We start from the raw sequence: 19,545 nt of genomic DNA on the forward strand, positions 1-19,545 counted from the left end.
AAAAGCTACAGGAAGCGACTAGAGGCTGTTATTTTTGCAAAAGGAGGATCTACTAAATATTAATGTCACTTTTCTTGTGAGGTGCCCATACTTATGCACCTGTCAAATTTTGTTTGAATGCAGATTGCACATTTTCTGTTAGTACAATAAACCTCATTTCAAGTCAGAAACATTACTGTGTCCAACAGTTATTACATATATCAAACAGAAATAGCTGTTGCAAAAACACCAATTCTTATAAAACATTAAGCTTAGATTAATAGGGGTGCCCAAACTTTTTCATATAACTGTATATATAATACATAGTTCTATATATCACACACAGCCCATATATATAATACACAGCTCTGATATATAATACAGCCCCTATACAATACATAGTCCTTATATAATACAGCCTCTATATATAATCACAGACCCTATATAATAAATTCACCAAAAAAATACAACTACAATTTTATGTTTATTAGTATCATTAAAAATTCAATTGTAACTGACCCTCAAAAAACAAACAAAAAACACCAAAAATGGTTAAAAAGCTGTAAAGTATTCTCAGCCCAAAAAAAGATTCTCCTAAAGTGGGGAAGGGGGCAATGGTGGGAGTCAATTATCAGTGTAAGGGGACACAAGAGGGTAATCACCATTCAATCCCCAAGATCAATGGGCCACCACTACTGTACCTGCTGAGTACAGGGGTGGTAAATAAAAAAATAGGAAATTAATGGGTACTCATTTCCTAACAGTCAGTTATCTTAATGGCCCAGATACTCAAGAGGATATCAATCATCAAACAATCAATAATACTGTATATAGATCTCAATCTGGCTGTAAATACAGAACAAGTGTATGTGTATTAGTAACAAAAACGATTGCAGGGAATATTCCTGCATCTCTCTCCAAACCAGAAAATACCATATTTTTCGGACTATAAGACACACTGTATATATATGTGGGGTGTGGGGGGAGCGGTAGCGGTGGAGGAGAGGGGCACAGGAGGCAGCAGCCCCGCGCTGCAGCCTACACTGTCCCCGCTGCTAAAGAAAATGAATATTCACTGATCCCCACGCCCCCGCTGCTCACCATTATTGGCACCCCTTCATTTTTTTTCATAGACTGTACAATATCTTCAGAAATAAATGGAAATGTACCAAAGTTATATCCTCAGGATTTTTTAATTAATGGTCCAAAGTAATACAACAATAAAACATTGTTTTTCAACTTCCATGTTGCAATTTCAAAGAAGAAACAGAATAACCAGCATGTGCAGCAATAAAGGCACCCCTAATTAATACTTGGTTGCCCCCCTAATTAATACTTGGTTGTACACTCTTTGGCATTGCTGACAGCCTCCAAACTTTTCTTGTAGCCATCTATAAGCTTCTTACACTTCTCAGCTGGAATCCCCCCCCACCACCCCACTCTTCCTTTGCAGTTTGTTCAAGCTCTTGAATGTTTGTACGGTTCTTTTTCCCAATGGCAGATTTCCGCTCACCCCAAAGATTTTCAATGGAATCGGGGTGTTGACTCATTGCTGGCCATTTTAAAACAGTCATTTTTTTGTCTTTTTCAACCATTCCTGTGTACTTTTGGATGTGTAGTTTGGGTCATTGTCTTGCTGGAGGACCCATGATCTTCGACTCAAACCAAGTTTTCTTACACTGGGTAGGACATTTTGCTCTAAAATCTCTTGATAATTCTGTGATTTCATGATTCCTGTGATACGGTCAAGGCCCCCAGTACCAGACGCAGCAAAGCAACCCCACAACATTATGGATCCTCCACCATTCTTAACTGTTAGTAAGCTGTTATTTTCCTTATAAGCTTCATTGCACCGTTTGTAAATAAACTGTTGCTTTGCATTGCCAAAAAGCTCTATTTTTGTTTCATCTGTCCACAGAACATTTTCCCAGAAGGATTGTGGTTTGTCAAGGTACTCTTTGGCAAAGATCAGTTGTTCCTTGTTATGTCTTTTCTTCAGCAATGGTTTCTTCCTTGGCTTTCGCTCATAAAGTTCTGCTTGGTTTAGTGTGCTGCGTATGGTACTTGTTGAAATCATGACCCCAGACTGTTCCAGGTTGGCCTTCAGGTCTTTGGATGTTTGACGTGTTTTTTCCACCATTCGCACCAACCTTCAAAGACATCTCTTGTCAATTTTCCTCTTTCCCCCAAGTCCAGGGAGGGTCTTGATGGTTCCATGCTTGGCAAACTTCTTAATAACATTGCGCACTGTTGAAACTGGGATACCAAGGTCTTTGGAGATGGTCTTATACCCATTGGAAGTCTTGTGTTTGCTAATAATATCAGTTATGATGTCCTCAGACAGCTCCTTTGTCTTCACCATTGTGACAAAGGAACAGGACCTACCATGTGGCTTTTTAAAACTCTGAAGTCATCATTCATTGGCTAATTCATGTCACATGGGCACCGACAATTAATCACAGGTGAATCTCTTTAGTGATTTACCACAGGCGAGTCAAAATGTGTTTCCATACTAAATTAACGTAACAGGTGCCAATACCAGTGTCACAGCAAGCCCTATATATAATACACAGCCCCTATATAATACACAGTTCCTATATATAATACACAGCCCATATATACAATACACAGTACCTGCATATAATACACAGCACTTATATATAACACACAGCTCCTATATTATACACAGCTCATATATAATAGACAGCTCCTATATATAATACACAGCCTCTATATGTAATACACAGCTTCCTATATATAACATGCAGCCCTGGATAAAATACACAGCCCCTATATAATAAATATTCTATATATCACACACAGCCCTTATAATACACATCCATATATTTAATACACAGCCCCTGGATATAATACACAACTCCTATATATAATACAACCCCTATATAATACACAATCTTATACAATACACAGATCCATATATATAATACACATCCCCTATATATAATACACAGATCTATATATAATATGCTGCCCCTATAGATACACATGTGGTCAAAATTGTTGGTACCCCTCGTTTAATGAAAGAAAAACCCACAATGGTCACAGAAATTACTTGAATCTGACAAAAGTAATAATAAATTAAAAATCTATGAAAATGAACTAATGAAAGTCAGACATTGCTTTTCAACCCTGTTTCCACAGATTTTTAAAAAAAATTAAACTCATGAAATATGCCTGGACAGAAATGATGGTACCCCTGAAAATAATGTGACAAAAGGGACATGTTAAATCAAGTTGTGTCCACTAATTAGCATCACAGGTGTCTACAATCTTGTAATCAGTCAGCGGGCCTGTATATAGGGCTACAGATACTCACTGTGCTGTTTGGTGACATGGTGTGTACCACACTGAACATGGACCAGAGGAAGCAAAGGAAAGAGTTGTCTCAGGAGATTAGAAAGAAAATTATAGACAAGCATGTTAAAGGTAAAGGATATAAGACCATCTCCAAGCAGCTTGATGTTCCTGTGACTACAGTTGAACATATTATTCAGAAATTTAAGATACATGGGTCTGTAGCCAACCTCCCTGGACGTGGCCTCAGGAGGAAAATTGACGACAAATCAAAGAGACGGATAATGTCAATGGTAACAAAAGAGCCGAGGATAATGTCTAAAGAGATTAAAGCTGAACTTCAAGCTCAAGGAACATCAGTGTCAGATCGCACCATCCGTCGTTATTTGATCCAAAGTGGACTTCATGGGAGACGACCAAGAAGAACACCATTGTTGAAAAAAATCGTAAAATAGCCAGACTGAAATTTGTGCAAAACTACATGTTGACAAGCCAGAAAGCTTCTGGGAGAATGTCCTATGGACAGATGAGACAAAAATGGAAGTTTTTGGCAAGGCACATCAGCTCTACGTTCACAGACGGAAAAATAAAACATATCAAGAAAAGAACACTGTCCCTACTGTGAAACATGGAGGAGGCTCTGTTATGTTCTGGGGCTGCTTTGCTGCATCTGGCACAGGGTGTCTTGAATCTGTGCAGGGTACAATGAAATCTCAAGACTATCAAGGGATTCTAGAGAGAAATGTGCTGCCCAGTGTCAGAAAGCTTGGTCTCAGTCGTAGGTCATGGGTCTTTCAACAGGATAATGACCCAAAACACACAGCTAAAAACATCCAAGAATGGCTAAGAGGAAAACATTGGACGATTCTGAAGTGGCCTTCTATGAGCCCCGACCTAAATCCTATTGAGCATCTTTGGAAAAAGCTGAAACATGCCGTCTGGAGAAGGCAACCTTCAAAGACGAGACAACTGGAGCAGTTTGCTCATGAGGAGTCGGCCAAAATACCTGTCGAGAGGTGCAGAAGTATCATTGACAGTTACAGGAATCGTTTGATTGCAGTGATTGCCTCAAAAGGTTGTTCAACAAAATATTAAGTTAAGAAGAACCATCATTTCTGTCCAGGCCTATTTCATGAGTTTAATTTTTTTTAAATTCTGTGGAAGCAGAAAAGCTATGTCTGACTTTCATTTGTTCATTTTCAAAGATTTTTAATTTATTATTACTTTTGTCAGATTCAAGTTAATTCTGTGACCATTGTGGGTTTTTCTTTCATTAAACGAGGGGTACCAACAATTTGAACATGTGTGTAATACACAGCTACTATATATCACACAGCCCCTATATATAATACACAGCTGCTATACAATACACAGATACCTATTTATAATACGCAGCTCCTATATATAATACACAATACCTACATACAATACACAGCACCTATATAATACACAGCCCTATATAATAAAAAACCCCTACAAATAATACACAGCTCCCTATATAGTACACAGCCCTATATATAATGCACAGCCCTATATATAATACACAGCCCTAAATATAATACACAGCTCCCTATATACAATACATACATATAATACCTATATGTAACAGACAGCCCCTATATATAATACACAGCCCCTATATATAATACACAGCTCCCTATATACAATACATACATACACTGCTCAAAAAAATAAAGGGAACACTCAAATAACACATCCTAGATCAGAATGAATTAAATATTCTCATTGAATACTTTGTTCTGTACAAATTTGAATATGCTGACAACAAAATCACATAAAAATCATCAATGGAAATCAAATTTATTAACCAATGGAAGCCTGGATTTGGCGTCACCCCCAAAATTAAAGTGGAAAAACACACTACAGGCTGATCCAACTTTTTGACTTTTAAAACAAGCCAAAATGAGGCTCAGTATTGTGTGTGGCCTCCACGTGCCTGTATGACCTCCCTACAACGCCTGGGCATGCTCCTGATGAGGTTGCGGATGGTCTCCTGTGGGATCTCCTCCCAGACCTGGACTAAAGCATCCGCCAACTCCTGGACAGTCTGTGGTGCAACGTGACGTTGGTGGATGGAGCGAGACATGATGTCCCAGATGTGCTCAATCGGATTCAGGTCTGGGGATCGGGCGGGCCAGTCCATAGCTTCAATGCCTTCATCTTGCAGGAACTGCTGACACACTCCAGCCACATGAGGTCTGGCATTGTCCTGCATTAGGAGGAACCCAGGGCCAACCGCACCAGCATATGGTCTCACAAGGGGTCTGAGGATCTCACCTCGGTACCTAATGGCAGTCAGGCTACCTCTGGTGAGCACATGGAGGGCTGTGCGGCCCTGCAAAGAAATGCCACAGAACACCAGGATTGGCAAAGTTGCCACTGGCGCCCTGTGCTCTTCACAGATGAAAGCAGGTTCACACTGAGCACATGTGACAGACGTGACAGAGTCCCCAGACCTGAATCCGATTGAGCACATCTGGGATATCATGTCTCGCTCCATCCACCAACGTCACGTTGCACCACAGACTGACCAGGAGTTGGCGGATGCTTTAGTCCAGGTTTGGGAGGAGATCCCACAGGAGACCATCCGCAACCTCATCAGGAGCATGCTCAGGCGTTGTAGGGAGGTCATACAGGGACGTGAAGGCCACACACAATACTGAGCCTCATTTTGACTTGTTTTAAGGACATTACATCAAAGTTGGATCAGCCTGTAGTGTGTTTTTCCACTTTAATTTTGGGGGTGACTCCAAATCCAGGCCTCCATTGGTTAATAAATTTGATTTCCATTGATGATTTTTATGTGATTTTGTTGTCAGCACATTCAACTTTGTACAGAACAAAGTTTTCAATGAGAATATTTCATTCATTCTGATCTAGGATGTGTTATTTGAGTGTTCCCTTTATTTTTTTGAGCAGTGTATAATACCTATATATAACACACAGCCCCTATATATAACACACAGCCCCTATATAATACACAGCCCCTATATGTAACACAGCCCCTAAATAATACATACATATAATACCTATATATAACACACAGCCCATACATATAACACACATCCTCTATATAATACACAGCCCCTATATATAACACCTCTGGATCAACTTTAGCAATTACAGAACTAACAGGTCGAACTTGATGGACGCAAGTCTTTATTCGGCTTTACTAACTATGTAACTATGTAACACACAGTCCCTATATATAATACATACATATAATACCTATATATAACACACAGCCCCTATATATAACACACAGCTCCCTATATACAATACATACATATAATACCTATATATAATACACAGCCCCTATATATAACACACAGCCCCTATATATAACACACAGCCCCAGTATATAATACACAGCCCTATAAATAATACACAGCCCGTATATATCACACACAGCCCCTATATATCACACAGCCCCTATATATAACACACAGCCCCTATATATCACACACAGCTCCCTATATATCACACACAGCCCCTATACATATATATATCACACAGCCCCTATATTATATATATATATATCACACAGCTCCCTATATATCACACACAGCCCCTATATCTCACACACAGCTCCCTATATATCACACACAGCTCCCTATATATATATATATCACACAGCTCCCTATATATCACACACAGCTCCCTATATATAACACACAGCCCCCTATATATAACACACAGCCCCCTATATATCACACACAGCTCCCTATATATAACACACAGCCCCTATATATCACACACAGCTCCCTATATATATATATATATCACACAGCTCCCTATATATCACACACAGCCCCTATATATATCACACACAGCCCCTATATATATCACACACAGCCCCTATATATCACACACAGCTCCTATATATAACACACAGCCCCTATATATATATCACACACAGCCCCTATATATCACACACGGCCCCTATATATCACACATGACCCCTATATATATATCACACACAGCTCCCTATATATCACACACAGCTCCTATATATCACACACAGCTCCCTATATATCACACACAGCTCCCTATATATCACACACAGCCCCTATATATCACACACAGCCCCTATATATCACACACAGCCCCTATATATCACACACAGCTCCCTATATATCACACACAGCCCCTATATATATCACACACAGCCCCTATATATATCACACACAGCCCCTATATATCACACACAGCTCCCTATATATCACACACAGCTCCTATATATAACACACAGCCCCTATACATATATATATCACACAGCCCCTATATATATCACACACAGCCCCTATATATCACATACAGCCCCTATATATATATCACACACAGCCCCTATATATCACACACAGTCCCTATATATATATCACACACAGCCCCTATATATATCACACACAGCTCCCTATATATCACACACAGCCCCTATATATATCACACAGCCCCTATATATATCACACACAGCCCCTATATATCACATACAGCCCCTATATATATCACACACAGCTCCTATATATCACACACAGTCCCTATATATATCACACAGCCCCTATATATATATCACACACAGTCCCTATATATCACACACAGCCCCTATATATCACACACAGAACCTATATATATCACACAGCCCCTATATATATCACACACAGCCCCTATATATATCACACACAGCTCCCTATATATCACACACAGCCCCTATATATATCACATACAGCCCCTATATATATCACACACAGCCCCTATATATCACATACAGCCCCTATATATCACATACAGCCCCTATATATATCACACACAGCCCCTATATATCACACACAGCCCCTATATATATCACACACAGCCCCTATATATCACACACAGTCCCTATAAATCACACACAGCCCCTATATATATCACACACAGCCCCTATATATCACACACAGCTCCTATATATAACACACACAGCCCCTATATATCACACACAGCTCCTATATATATCACACACAGCTCCCTATATATCACACACAGTCCCTATAAATCACACACAGCCCCTATATATATATCACACACAGTCCCTATATATCACATACAGCCCCTATATATCACACACAGCCCCTATATATATCACACACAGCCCCTATATATCACACACAGTCCCTATAAATCACACACAGCCCCTATATATATCACACACAGCCCCTATATATCACACACAGCTCCTATATATAACACACACAGCCCCTATATATCACACACAGCTCCTATATATATCACACACAGTCCCTATATATCACACACAGTCCCTATAAATCACACACAGTCCCTATAAATCACACACAGCCCCTATATATATCACACACAGCTCCTATATATAACACACACAGCCCCTATATATCACACACAGCTCCTATATATATCACACACAGCTCCCTATAAATCACACACAGCCCCTATATATATCACACACAGCCCCTATATATCACACACAGTCCCTATATATATCACACACAGCCCCTATATATATCACACACAGCCCCTATATATCACACACAGCTCCTATATATATCACACACAGCTCCCTATAAATCACACACAGCCCCTATATATATATCACACACAGTCCCTATATATATCACACACAGCCCCTATATATCACATACAGCCCCTATATATCACACACAGCCCCTATATATATATCACACAGCCCCTATATATCACACACAGCCCCTATATATCACATACAGCCCCTATATATATCACACACAGCTCCTATATATCACACACAGTCCCTATATATATCACACAGCCCCTATATATATATCACACACAGTCCCTATATATCACACACAGCCCCTATATATCACACACAGCCCCTATATATATCACACACAGCTCCCTATATATCACACACAGCCCCTATATATATCACATACAGCCCCTATATATATCACACACAGCCCCTATATATCACATACAGCCCCTATATATCACATACAGCCCCTATATATATCACACACAGCCCCTATATATCACACACAGCCCCTATATATATCACACACAGCCCCTATATATCACACACAGTCCCTATAAATCACACACAGCCCCTATATATATCACACACAGCCCCTATATATCACACACAGCTCCTATATATAACACACACAGCCCCTATATATCACACACAGCTCCTATATATATCACACACAGCTCCCTATATATCACACACAGTCCCTATAAATCACACACAGTCCCTATAAATCACACACAGCCCCTATATATATCACACACAGTCCCTATATATCACATACAGCCCCTATATATCACACACAGCCCCTATATATCACACACAGTCCCTATAAATCACACACAGCCCCTATATATATCACACACAGCCCCTATATATCACACACAGCTCCTATATATAACACACACAGCCCCTATATATCACACACAGCTCCTATATATATCACACACAGTCCCTATATATCACACACAGTCCCTATAAATCACACACAGCCCCTATATATATCACACACAGCCCCTATATATCACACACAGCTCCTATATATAACACACACAGCCCCTATATATCACACACAGCTCCTATATATATCACACACAGCTCCCTATAAATCACACACAGCCCCTATATATATCACACACAGCCCCTATATATCACACACAGTCCCTATATATATCACACACAGCCCCTATATATATCACACACAGCCCCTATATATATCACACACAGCCCCTATATATCACACACAGCTCCTATATATATCACACACAGCTCCCTATAAATCACACACAGCCCCTATATATATCACACACAGTCCCTATATATATCACACACAGCCCCTATATATCACATACAGCCCCTATCTGACGCTGCTGAGTTATGGCCCCGCCCCTGTGTCAGTCAGTGGCCGCAGTCCAGTAGCAGCCCCTCCCCCTGCCGTCCTCTGCCTACAATCCCCGGCATGCCCTGCGCGCACAGACAGGAAGCCTGTCCCTCCCTCTTCATTGTGCAGTGCTTAAAGAAAGCGGAAGGAGGAGACGGAGAGGCTTCATTTCGGTGTGAGTCTGTCAGGCGGCTGCACGGTCTCTTTCTGTCATCTCCTGACGCTCCCGGCTGCCTTCCCCTTCCTGCCTCCGGCTCCCTCTTCGCCTCATCTAACCCACTAACCCGAGAATACACCATGGTGAGTAGAGCGCTCCGGGCGGGCGCCGCACACTGCCGAGGGTCTACGCCCCAGTGCAGCCGCTCCCTCATGCCGCCATCTTCTGCGACCCCCCCCCCCCCGTCCCCCCCCCCCCCCCCCCCCCCCCGTCCCCCCCCCCCCCCCCCCCCCCCCCCCCCCCCCCCCCCCGTCAATCGGGCATCTCGTCGTTAGGTGCTACTTTCCCTCAGCCGTTGTATAGGGAGGAATGCGCCATAGCGCGGCTTGTCAAGGGAAGGGGCCGGTGTGAGGCGGGTGACCCGGCCGGTGTGTAGGCCTTGGTGGGGGGGAGAAAGTGCAGCGGGCGGCAGCCTGCTCTTACCGGTGACGTCTCGTGTAGTAACCGAGGCCGGCGGGAGGGGGCGCGCCCGGTGACGCGGTGTGCGGGGACGCGCGCTCTTGTCGAGGAGATGAAAGGGCGGGAACGGCGCGCGGCGGCCGCTGGGTGTGGCCTGGCGAATTAGAGCGATGGCCCCGCCCCCTGTGTATGGAGGAAGGGGCGGATTGGCTGAGACGCGCTCCTGCCTCGTACTCTGCTCCGTCCACCTCACAAGGCGCGGCCCCGGCCTGACACTGCGCGCCTCCGGGTGTCAGGGCCGCGTGCGCTGCCTTCCTTCCTGCCTTGTAGCAATGGAGGCGACTTCCCTTCACCCACAAGAGACGGTCATGGCGGCTCTACCGGCTGTCTAGAGGGGGGGCGGTCGCTTTTGTCACCGAGACGCCATTCCTGCAGTCTCAGAGCCGACGTCTGGTACTGACCGCGTGATGTGTGGCCGCTGACAGGGGCGGAGCCTGAGCTGTCAGCCCGAGCTGAGCACGTGACCCCGGGTCAGATACCCAGGGTGATGGCAGGACCAGGAGGGGACGTTTAACCCTTTTTTTTATTCTGCTCATTGTAAAAAAAAACAAAAAAAAAACATGCTGACTTTCCAGGTCGGTGCCAATCTTTATATTTTGAGACCTGTAACTTTGCAGGACTTGATACCATTTTTGATTTACCTGTATTCCTTGTTGGGCTGGGGGAGACAAAAAGCAGTAGTATGTTGTCTCCCACACCACCCCCCATCACCTCCTCGCTCCATACACCTGCAGCAGTCATGGGATGTACAATGATCTCCTACACTAAAGGTGTAATGCAAGGAACTGGTGGCCAGTGGGACATCACCTGCTTAGAAGGGATGTCCAGGATTTAACAATTGAGCTAAATAGTAAGGGGTCCCTGGTGTTGTACCTGAAGCCATCAGCTGATATTCTGTAAGGTATAGGGGCAGAACCAGGGCTGCTCATTACTGCACTTGTCTCATTTAAATGATTTGAAGATGAAGTGTAGGCACTGAGTAATGCACAGGACTGCAGATTCAAGCTAATTTAAGAGGGGGTACTAGACCCCCACCACTCTGGTATTGCTGAGTTCAGTTAGTTCTCAAACATCACTACCCCTTTAATGCTTCAAGGGACTGTCTGATCTGTAACGTTGCTTTCAGATCTTGTCCCAAGTTTATGTGCACACATCTGCTGTATGGTATCTGTACAGTCAGTTGCTTAAAGAGGTTATCTGCTACTTTTACACTGATGGCCTATCCTTAGGATAGGTCATGAATGTCTGGTCTGGGTCTGACACCCAGCACCCCTGCCGATCGGCTTTAATCAGTGGCCAGAAGTACGTACTTGCTGGGCTGGCCGTCTACTTGTAGTGGCTGGGGCTTGTTTACTGCACATCCGCCTCCTATCGATTTGAATAGGAGGCTGATATGCAGTATCGAGTACTTTTGGCCACCAATAACAGCTGATCGGTGGGGGCGCTGGGTGTCAGACTCCAGACGATCAGACATTGATGACCTAGCCTAAGGGTAGGCCATCAATGTTAAAGTATTGGACAACCTCTTTAAAAGTTAATGTTTTTTATCTGGTAACTAGAAATGAGTGAATGGATTCTCTGGACCAGCTGCCATGTTGGTAGTCCATGTTCCACTTAATCAGTGCCTGGTGAACTGCTAACTAATCAGTGAACCCCCCCCATGCATACTGATGGTTGTGGGGTTTGGCCAACACCTTAGTGTTCCCCTGATAGTCTGTGAAATGTAAGTTTTTGCAGCAAAAACTGCAATCCTTGTAATTATGCTGTTGTGAAGAGTTTTGTCTCTTCATACCTAGGAATAAACTTTCCTCATGTCTCTTCCACACAGCTATTGGCCAAATTGCTCAAGGTGTTTCTTTTATCTTAAAACATCTTGAAATGTCACAATTTATGCAAAACTCAAAGTTGTGTGCAGATTCTGACTTGAAATTTTTACCCCAGTCCTTGCCAGCTCTTAAGGTGGGTGAAGCTTGCCTGGCAAATTTCTCAAAATGAATGCCACTCTAGTGATGTGAATTGCACTGCAGTCCCTGACTGGAGTAATGTTTTTGGAGTTGTGCCTTACTCAAAACTGTGTAAAATGTCTTTAATGAATTGGGTCCTAAATTTCTACCTGTCAGAAAATCTTTTTGGCTATGATGGCAGATGAATGTTGGCCTCTGCTTAAAGAGAAAGTATTGAGAACAGACCTCAGACTCAAAACTTTAGGCTATTTTTTTGTTGTGTAAAACCCTCATGAGTAACTATAAAATCAGTACTCTGCAGTAAAAAAAATTCACTGTTAGTATATATGCCCTGCAGTGATGGTGCTATAGTCACATGGCTGCTGTAGCAAAGCGCTTCAGCTGTGATGCTTACATGTAAGATCACTGATGTAGTATAGTGCCATTACTGTCAGACATGTGTATGACCATGAGCTGCAATACCACACACTGAGCAACTTTCCCTCACAGGTTGACATAAAGCTGCCAGGTTTTTCTAACTCTAAACAACTAATTCCATCTGATATATAGGTTAGCTGGAAGAGACCGCATGGGTTCTGTTGGTGGTGACCATGAATGATACACCTTCTCACTTATACTTGTGGCCCCAATTCATTAAAGCTTTAGTGCCAGAATTAGCACAAGGCTGCACTAAAACTGAGTTCTGGTGGTCTTGTGCAATTTTCACCCAGCTCTGACAAAGTGGGCAGAGGCATAGCTACCCCTGCTCATCACTCATAACTAGCTTTGGAGGCACACACTTCCTCAAGACCTCTGTGTAAAGTGCTGGCCTTGCTGAATCCAGTCCTTAATCTTCTGGTACTGGTTTTCTATGTTCCTTCTGCTATTTGGTTTTTTTTTTTCTTTTGGTAGTTGAGAATTGACTGGACTTGTAGCTTCCAGCTAAGGTGTATGGCCATTTTGTATATTCCAGACGGCTTTGATTCCCCCGATATACAAACTCTCAACTTGGACGTGCATGCTTTTGTTTCCAGTGGGCAGAATGGAGTAATCTGCAGCCATACGTCTCTGGCTGCTACTCATCTTCCAAGGGGATGAAAATTGGGCCTTCAAATTCAATATGCCTGATTCGTTTCCAACCCTTGACAGCCTGTCTTGGGGATGCTCTGCCCCCATGCACACTAGATGGCTCAGCTGACTTGTATAGGGGGGTGCAAGATGGGCAGCATCCAATCCAGGGTCTTTTGATCAATAAAAGACATTATGTAAAAATACAATGTTTTGACCAATTAATGATCTATATCTAGATATATTTCAACCTGTTGTAGGTCTTTATCACATGTTTTATTCTGTCATCATGTTAAGGCTGTGTGCCCACGATGCGTTTTTCATGCATTTCCACAGCGGAAACGCATCTAAAACGCATGGTGATCCGCACCCCATGGTCCCCAATGGCATTCAGCAATGTCAATGCACATGCTGTGGATTTTTCCGCAGCGTTTGTGCAGCGCAAATAAATCCGCAGCATGTTCATTAATTTTGCGGAAGCGCAGCGGAATTGCCGCCTTTGACTTGCATTGAGATGCATAGAATCCGTGTCTGTACATTTGTACAAGCGGATTATATGCGTCTCTATGTGCAGATGGTACCCAGTTCTGGAGGAGAGGAGACTCTCATCCAGACCTGGGTACCACTGTACCTGTGAAAAAAAGAATAAAATAAAAAATAATTTATATTCACCTGTCCGGCGGCCCCTGCAGCGCTTATCTTCCAGGACCTGAGATGATGTTGCGGTCATGTGACCGCAGGCTGTCTCGCGAGATGCCGGCAACCTGGAAGAAGCCAGGACGAGCGCGACAACACACGCGGTGGGGGATCGGGGGTAAGTATAGCTTTATTTTTATGGTCATACTATATAAATCCATGCCTTTTGCATGATTTATATAGTATGACCTAGTTGTCAATCACTTTCCAAGTGATGCTATCACCTGGAAAGTGCTTGTCAGTCCGCATGCGGAAACACATGCGTTAACGCATGTGAATCCGCATGTATTCTGCAGGAAAAACAAATGCACAATCTGCATGCGTTTTTTCTGCCAGGGAGATGCAGAAATTTTCTGCTTCATTTCTGCATCGTGGGCACATAGCCTAAAAGATACTTTTGTTGATCAAAAGACCATGGATTGTATCCTGATGTTTTCAAAGTGGGTTCCTTGGAGCGTTTAGGCTTGCATCCTGGCATTGAGTGCTGTTGGTCTTCCTATGTGTATAGGGGGCTTTTGAGATGCAGCTTTGATTTTTTTCTTAGCTTTGGACATGTTAAGTATGGAAGGTGCCAGTTTCAATGTTTCCAGCAAGTATAGAATATAATTAAAATGCATTGTGCAAGTGGGGTAATTGGAATCTAATTTCCTATTCCTGGGACAGATTAGGGGAGAGCAGGGTTGACCTGTCTTGAAAGCAAAGTAATATGACACATATAATGCTGCACTTCCACAACCTGTAACTACCACATATTATAAAGTGGATTCTGCTGCATTGTCTGTGCAAGCTGTCATAATGCCAGCATAGCCTAATAATCCTAAGGACAGTCCTGAGTGCCTACATCCAGCGTACCGTTAGATGACTGGGTATGACTAATGGGATGTGATCTCATGTGGGTGTGGAGATGTGACTGCTGCTACCAATACAATGGGCCCTTTGTATGTGCCACTATGGTGGGCTACATAACATGGTGGTTTTGAAGACTGCAATTTTTTTTATTTTTTTTTGGCCTAAGAAACCAGTCTTCCATCTTCCTTCTGATTCTTCACTTTATTTTTTTTCCATTCTCTTCTAGGCCTCCGGTGTGATGGTTGCCGATATTGTCGTTGAAATGTTCAATGCAATGAAGGTTCGCAAGTCTTGCTCTCCCGAGGAGGCAAAGAAGCGTCTGAAGGCCGTAATATTCTGCCTGAGTCCCGACAAGAAAACAATTATTCCAGAAGAAGGCAAAGTTATCTTAGTAGGAGATTGTGGTGTTAAAATCACCGATGCCTACAAGTCCTTTGTGGAAATGCTACCCTGTAACGACTGCCGCTATGCCCTATTTGACTGCTGCTATGAAACAAAGGAGACTAGGAAAGAGGACCTGGTCTTTTTCTTCTGGTGAGATGCTGAGACCTAAAATTGCACTAGGAGTACAGAAAGTAATCCTTCAAAAAGGAAAAGATGACCTTTGGCATAAGGCCCTGAAGGAGTCATACCTTGGCAACTTGAGCAATAAATTTGATATCAGTAGGGTAGACAGTACTGCTGGGACCATTGCCATTCAGGGGGACATATGGGACCTTAGCTGTTTAGACATTTGACTTAGTTATCTATGGCATACTAAGAGTAAGGGGAAGACCTAGGAAATATAACATGAAATGGATATCTTTAGATGCCACATTCTCCAAACAGGAATTAGTGGTTTGACTATGCTAAGCTAAAAAGTTGGTGTAGCAGAGTGCCATGAGGTGGAAACGGTGCCACCCTGTGGTGGACATCTTTAACAATTTTTTTAAAATGAGTTGTCTGGTCCTCTAAGTCAAAGTGCAGACTTCTGAATCCTGACAATGTGTAGTGTGCATGCTGTCAGGATTCACTGGTAATGGTGAGAGCAGGTGGTCAGGTGACCACAAGTATGTGATTTGCAAACTTCCAGCCACATTCAGACTAGATGTGCCTGGCTTATCGCAACACAATTGAATTGGGAGAAGCAGAGTAGGTCTAGTAGGCATGTGGCTACCAGTGAATCACTACAGTGTACATACCACATGGTTTCTGGATTCACAAGCCTGCAGTCAGAGTAACTAGAGACTAATCATACCAGACAACTTCTTTTAATGTTAGAAACCATGAATATCCAGGAAGCTTCTGCTTGTATCTTCCAGCTCCTCTTTGAGTTTGCCACTTGTAACTTCAAGCATATCTTCATTCTGTTTTGTAATTCCTTTCACCATAAATTCCATGGGCACAAAATTTGTCTGTAGACTGGTTTAGCACTAGTGTTGGTCAGTGCTGTATATTGGTCCCAATAGTGGTAGTCAGTACTTGTATTTGTCCCAGTGAGTGGCTTACTTCCCAGACTGTTCAGTATGCAGGGTTAAGTGTATCCAATCCCAGTACCTCCCATTATTTGGAAAAATGGTTGAGGCACTGGTAGGGCCTAGAAAGCTGCTGATTATCTACCCAAGGAAGGTAAAGGCTTAAGAATTTTTTAATCAAAGTCAGTATTTGTATATGGTAGATTCTGCACAAAAGTCAGATTTGTAATGCTTTCAGTAAAAAAACACTTTTGTGGCAAAATCCACTAGTGATTTTTTTTCCATTGTGTGAACCTACCAGGGTACCATATTGTCACATCTGATTTGGGGTCACACTTGTCTTGTTTGGCAGCACCTCTCCATCCAGAAAGCTACTGGTGGTAGCAAGGGACATGATCATCAATTCTTTCATTTCAAAGAAAAATTGTAACTCCACTTTCCCATGTTCATGAGTGTGAACAGTCAATTATTCAGGCTCTCGGAGCACGTGTTTGCACATCTGGTGGATTCCAGCAGATTTTTAAGCCAAAGTCTCCTGAGCATCCTAATTCATTCTGCTGCTTTCTACATGCTAAAAATGCAAAGGTGAACTAGCTCTTACAGAAAAGGAACTAGGGAGAGACCACTTGGGCACTTAGTTTTCTTCATACCGGTGTTCAATGATCTCCCTACACACATCATGCAAATCATTTTCAGGGCTACAATAGCATAGCGTTTACAGTTGATGTAACTTGTGGTAGATTATCAGATTTCTGCTTGCAGATTTTTGTAAGATACTAATCAAGTGAACTAGTGCATTCATTGTAATGATGCCATGAGGGTTGAGAGCAGCACAAGACTAGTGAGGCTGCACCAGTCTTGTTCAGTAGACACATCAATGTATCCCAGTATTGGTTCTTGTGTTTTAGCTGTTAAAGCCAACCCTGCTAAGACACCTTGCCCTATACTGTTACCAGTGCCTTTTATAGTAATAATCCCAGCTATACATAACACTTTCACATGGTAGAGGCATTTTGGCCAGACACTAAATGCAAACTGCCCAGTCAGGACTTCCCCAGCACAAACTGGGACCAGTTCAATGTGCATACACCAGTGCTGGTTTGCATTGATGCAACCTTTAGCATCTCGGTACACTCGGACTTGGAGGATTGTGATTACTCAATAACTGCAACCGATCTGGCATCAATAAAATAAAAATCTTAGACTGTGGAGAATATGGTTTAGATTTCCCAGTACTAAATGTGTTTTTGTTTTTTGCAGGGCTCCTGAAGAAGCTCCACTGAAAAGCAAAATGATATATGCCAGTTCTAAAGATGCAATCAAGAAGAAGTTTCAAGGTGAGTGCCTGAAACTAATCTGTCTAATTGTATTCATATCATTCATGAAAATGAGTGACATATTTTTTTTTTTTTGTCTCTCCCTTTTCAGGCTGTAAGCACGAGGTGCAGGCAAACAACAGAGCTGACATAAAAGACCGTTGTACCCTGGCTGAGAAACTTGGTGGCAGCACTGTCACCTCTGTGGAAGGAGTACCTGTGTGAAGACCTCATTGCCTCCACTCCCAGTGTCTGTGCCACTTCTTAAAGGGGCTTCCATGTTATGATTCCCCCCCCCCCTTCCCCAACAGGGTCTCCTCTGTTGCCCTTAAACCCTACACTCCCTTTTGATAAGGGAATCATTCATTCTACAAGCCGGCTTCTCCAAGCCATCACCCTGCCCCAGCAGGCATTAATGTCCCTGTAGTACGTTTTTTTTTTTTTTTTTTTTTTTTTATTTTGTTTAACTTCCTTCCAACAGAGGCAGCTTTCCATCCTAGTTATGAACTGGTCCTCCTGCCCCTTCATTCATCACTTGCTTCCTAAGCCGAGTTATTTTGCCAAATGCAACCTGGCATCTTACCCACTTTTTCCCTCACAGCTCAGTGGTTACAAAACTGGGCTCTATAGATGTGGATATCGTAATCTAGACGTTTAAACATGCAAATTGTGGATCAAACTGCGGCCCATAACGTGCTGCTTGTGGGCTGGCCTCCAACATTCCCAGAACCAGCTTTTCACTATGTCAGATGAGCGCACCTCCAAATTCACTTTTCTGCAACATTCCTTTTTTTGTTACCCTCCTGGCATTTTGCAGGGTATTAAGTACTTGTAGTATTGTTAGGAAACCTTTTTAAGAAGCTTGTAACGGCACCTTTATTTGTAAACCTCCAGTAGCACAGAATTCCTTTTAACTTAAGCAGAGTATAGGACACAGCTCGTTGCTCCAGTCCTACATTCCATATTTCGTTTTTTGAAATAGATGGCCGCACATTAAGTAATTTTTTTTTTGCCAATTTCCTCAATTCGATGACCCTTATTTAAACACTTGTGTGTTTAGAGTTGGATCTATTGGAGGGTAAAGAAATAGATGACTGAAGCCTTTCACCGCCTACAACTCCCTTTCCCCATTCCCCCAACTTTCCTCAGTCACCTGTTCATTGCGGTCTTTAATTCCTTTTGTCTTGCGTTACTAATATGGAAGTCATAATGGCAGATCTGACATTAATAAACCAATAAAGGAATCAGTTTCATGTCTTGTTTGTATTTCTTATATTTCCTTATTTGAAATACTGGTAAGAGCAGATTTTCCCAATGACGGGATGGGTTTTA

General features: G+C 42.6%; 2 protein-coding genes across 4 annotated transcripts in view; one reads left to right on the forward strand and one right to left on the reverse strand.

Annotated features, from left to right (window-relative positions):
* MUS81 (MUS81 structure-specific endonuclease subunit) overlaps positions 1-10,983 on the reverse strand; it is an 88,546-nt gene extending 77,563 nt beyond the window's left edge. For all 3 annotated transcript variants that reach the window (XM_073658402.1, XM_073658395.1, XM_073658397.1), the window contains exon 1: positions 10,852-10,983. The gene's annotated coding sequence lies outside the window, so the exon portion shown is untranslated. The remainder of the gene's footprint in view (positions 1-10,851) is intronic.
* On the forward strand, positions 10,309-19,466 carry CFL1 (cofilin 1). The gene is made up of 4 exons (XM_073658405.1): positions 10,309-10,511; positions 15,670-15,977; positions 18,158-18,234; positions 18,326-19,466. The coding sequence occupies exons 1-4, from the start codon at positions 10,509-10,511 to the stop codon at positions 18,436-18,438; spliced, it is 501 nt and encodes a 166-aa protein (XP_073514506.1). The 5' UTR covers positions 10,309-10,508; the 3' UTR covers positions 18,439-19,466.
* Positions 19,467-19,545: the final 79 nt, after the last annotated feature.

The sequence above is a fragment of the Phyllobates terribilis genome, unplaced genomic scaffold (assembly GCF_046119375.1).
Source record: "Phyllobates terribilis strain yellow unplaced genomic scaffold, ASM4611937v1 Scaffold_13__5_contigs__length_258822181, whole genome shotgun sequence".
NCBI classification, from domain to species: domain Eukaryota; kingdom Metazoa; phylum Chordata; class Amphibia; order Anura; family Dendrobatidae; genus Phyllobates; species Phyllobates terribilis.

What these genes read in the sequence shown, in the direction of transcription:
- CFL1 (XM_073658405.1), top strand. An exon ending in GACCTGGTCTTTTTCTTCTG is followed by an intron (nt 15,978 to 18,157) that starts GTGAGATGCTGA and finishes TGTTTTTTGCAG; the next exon opens with GGCTCCTGAAGAAGCTCCAC. An exon ending in AATCAAGAAGAAGTTTCAAG is followed by an intron (nt 18,235 to 18,325) that starts GTGAGTGCCTGA and finishes CTCCCTTTTCAG; the next exon opens with GCTGTAAGCACGAGGTGCAG.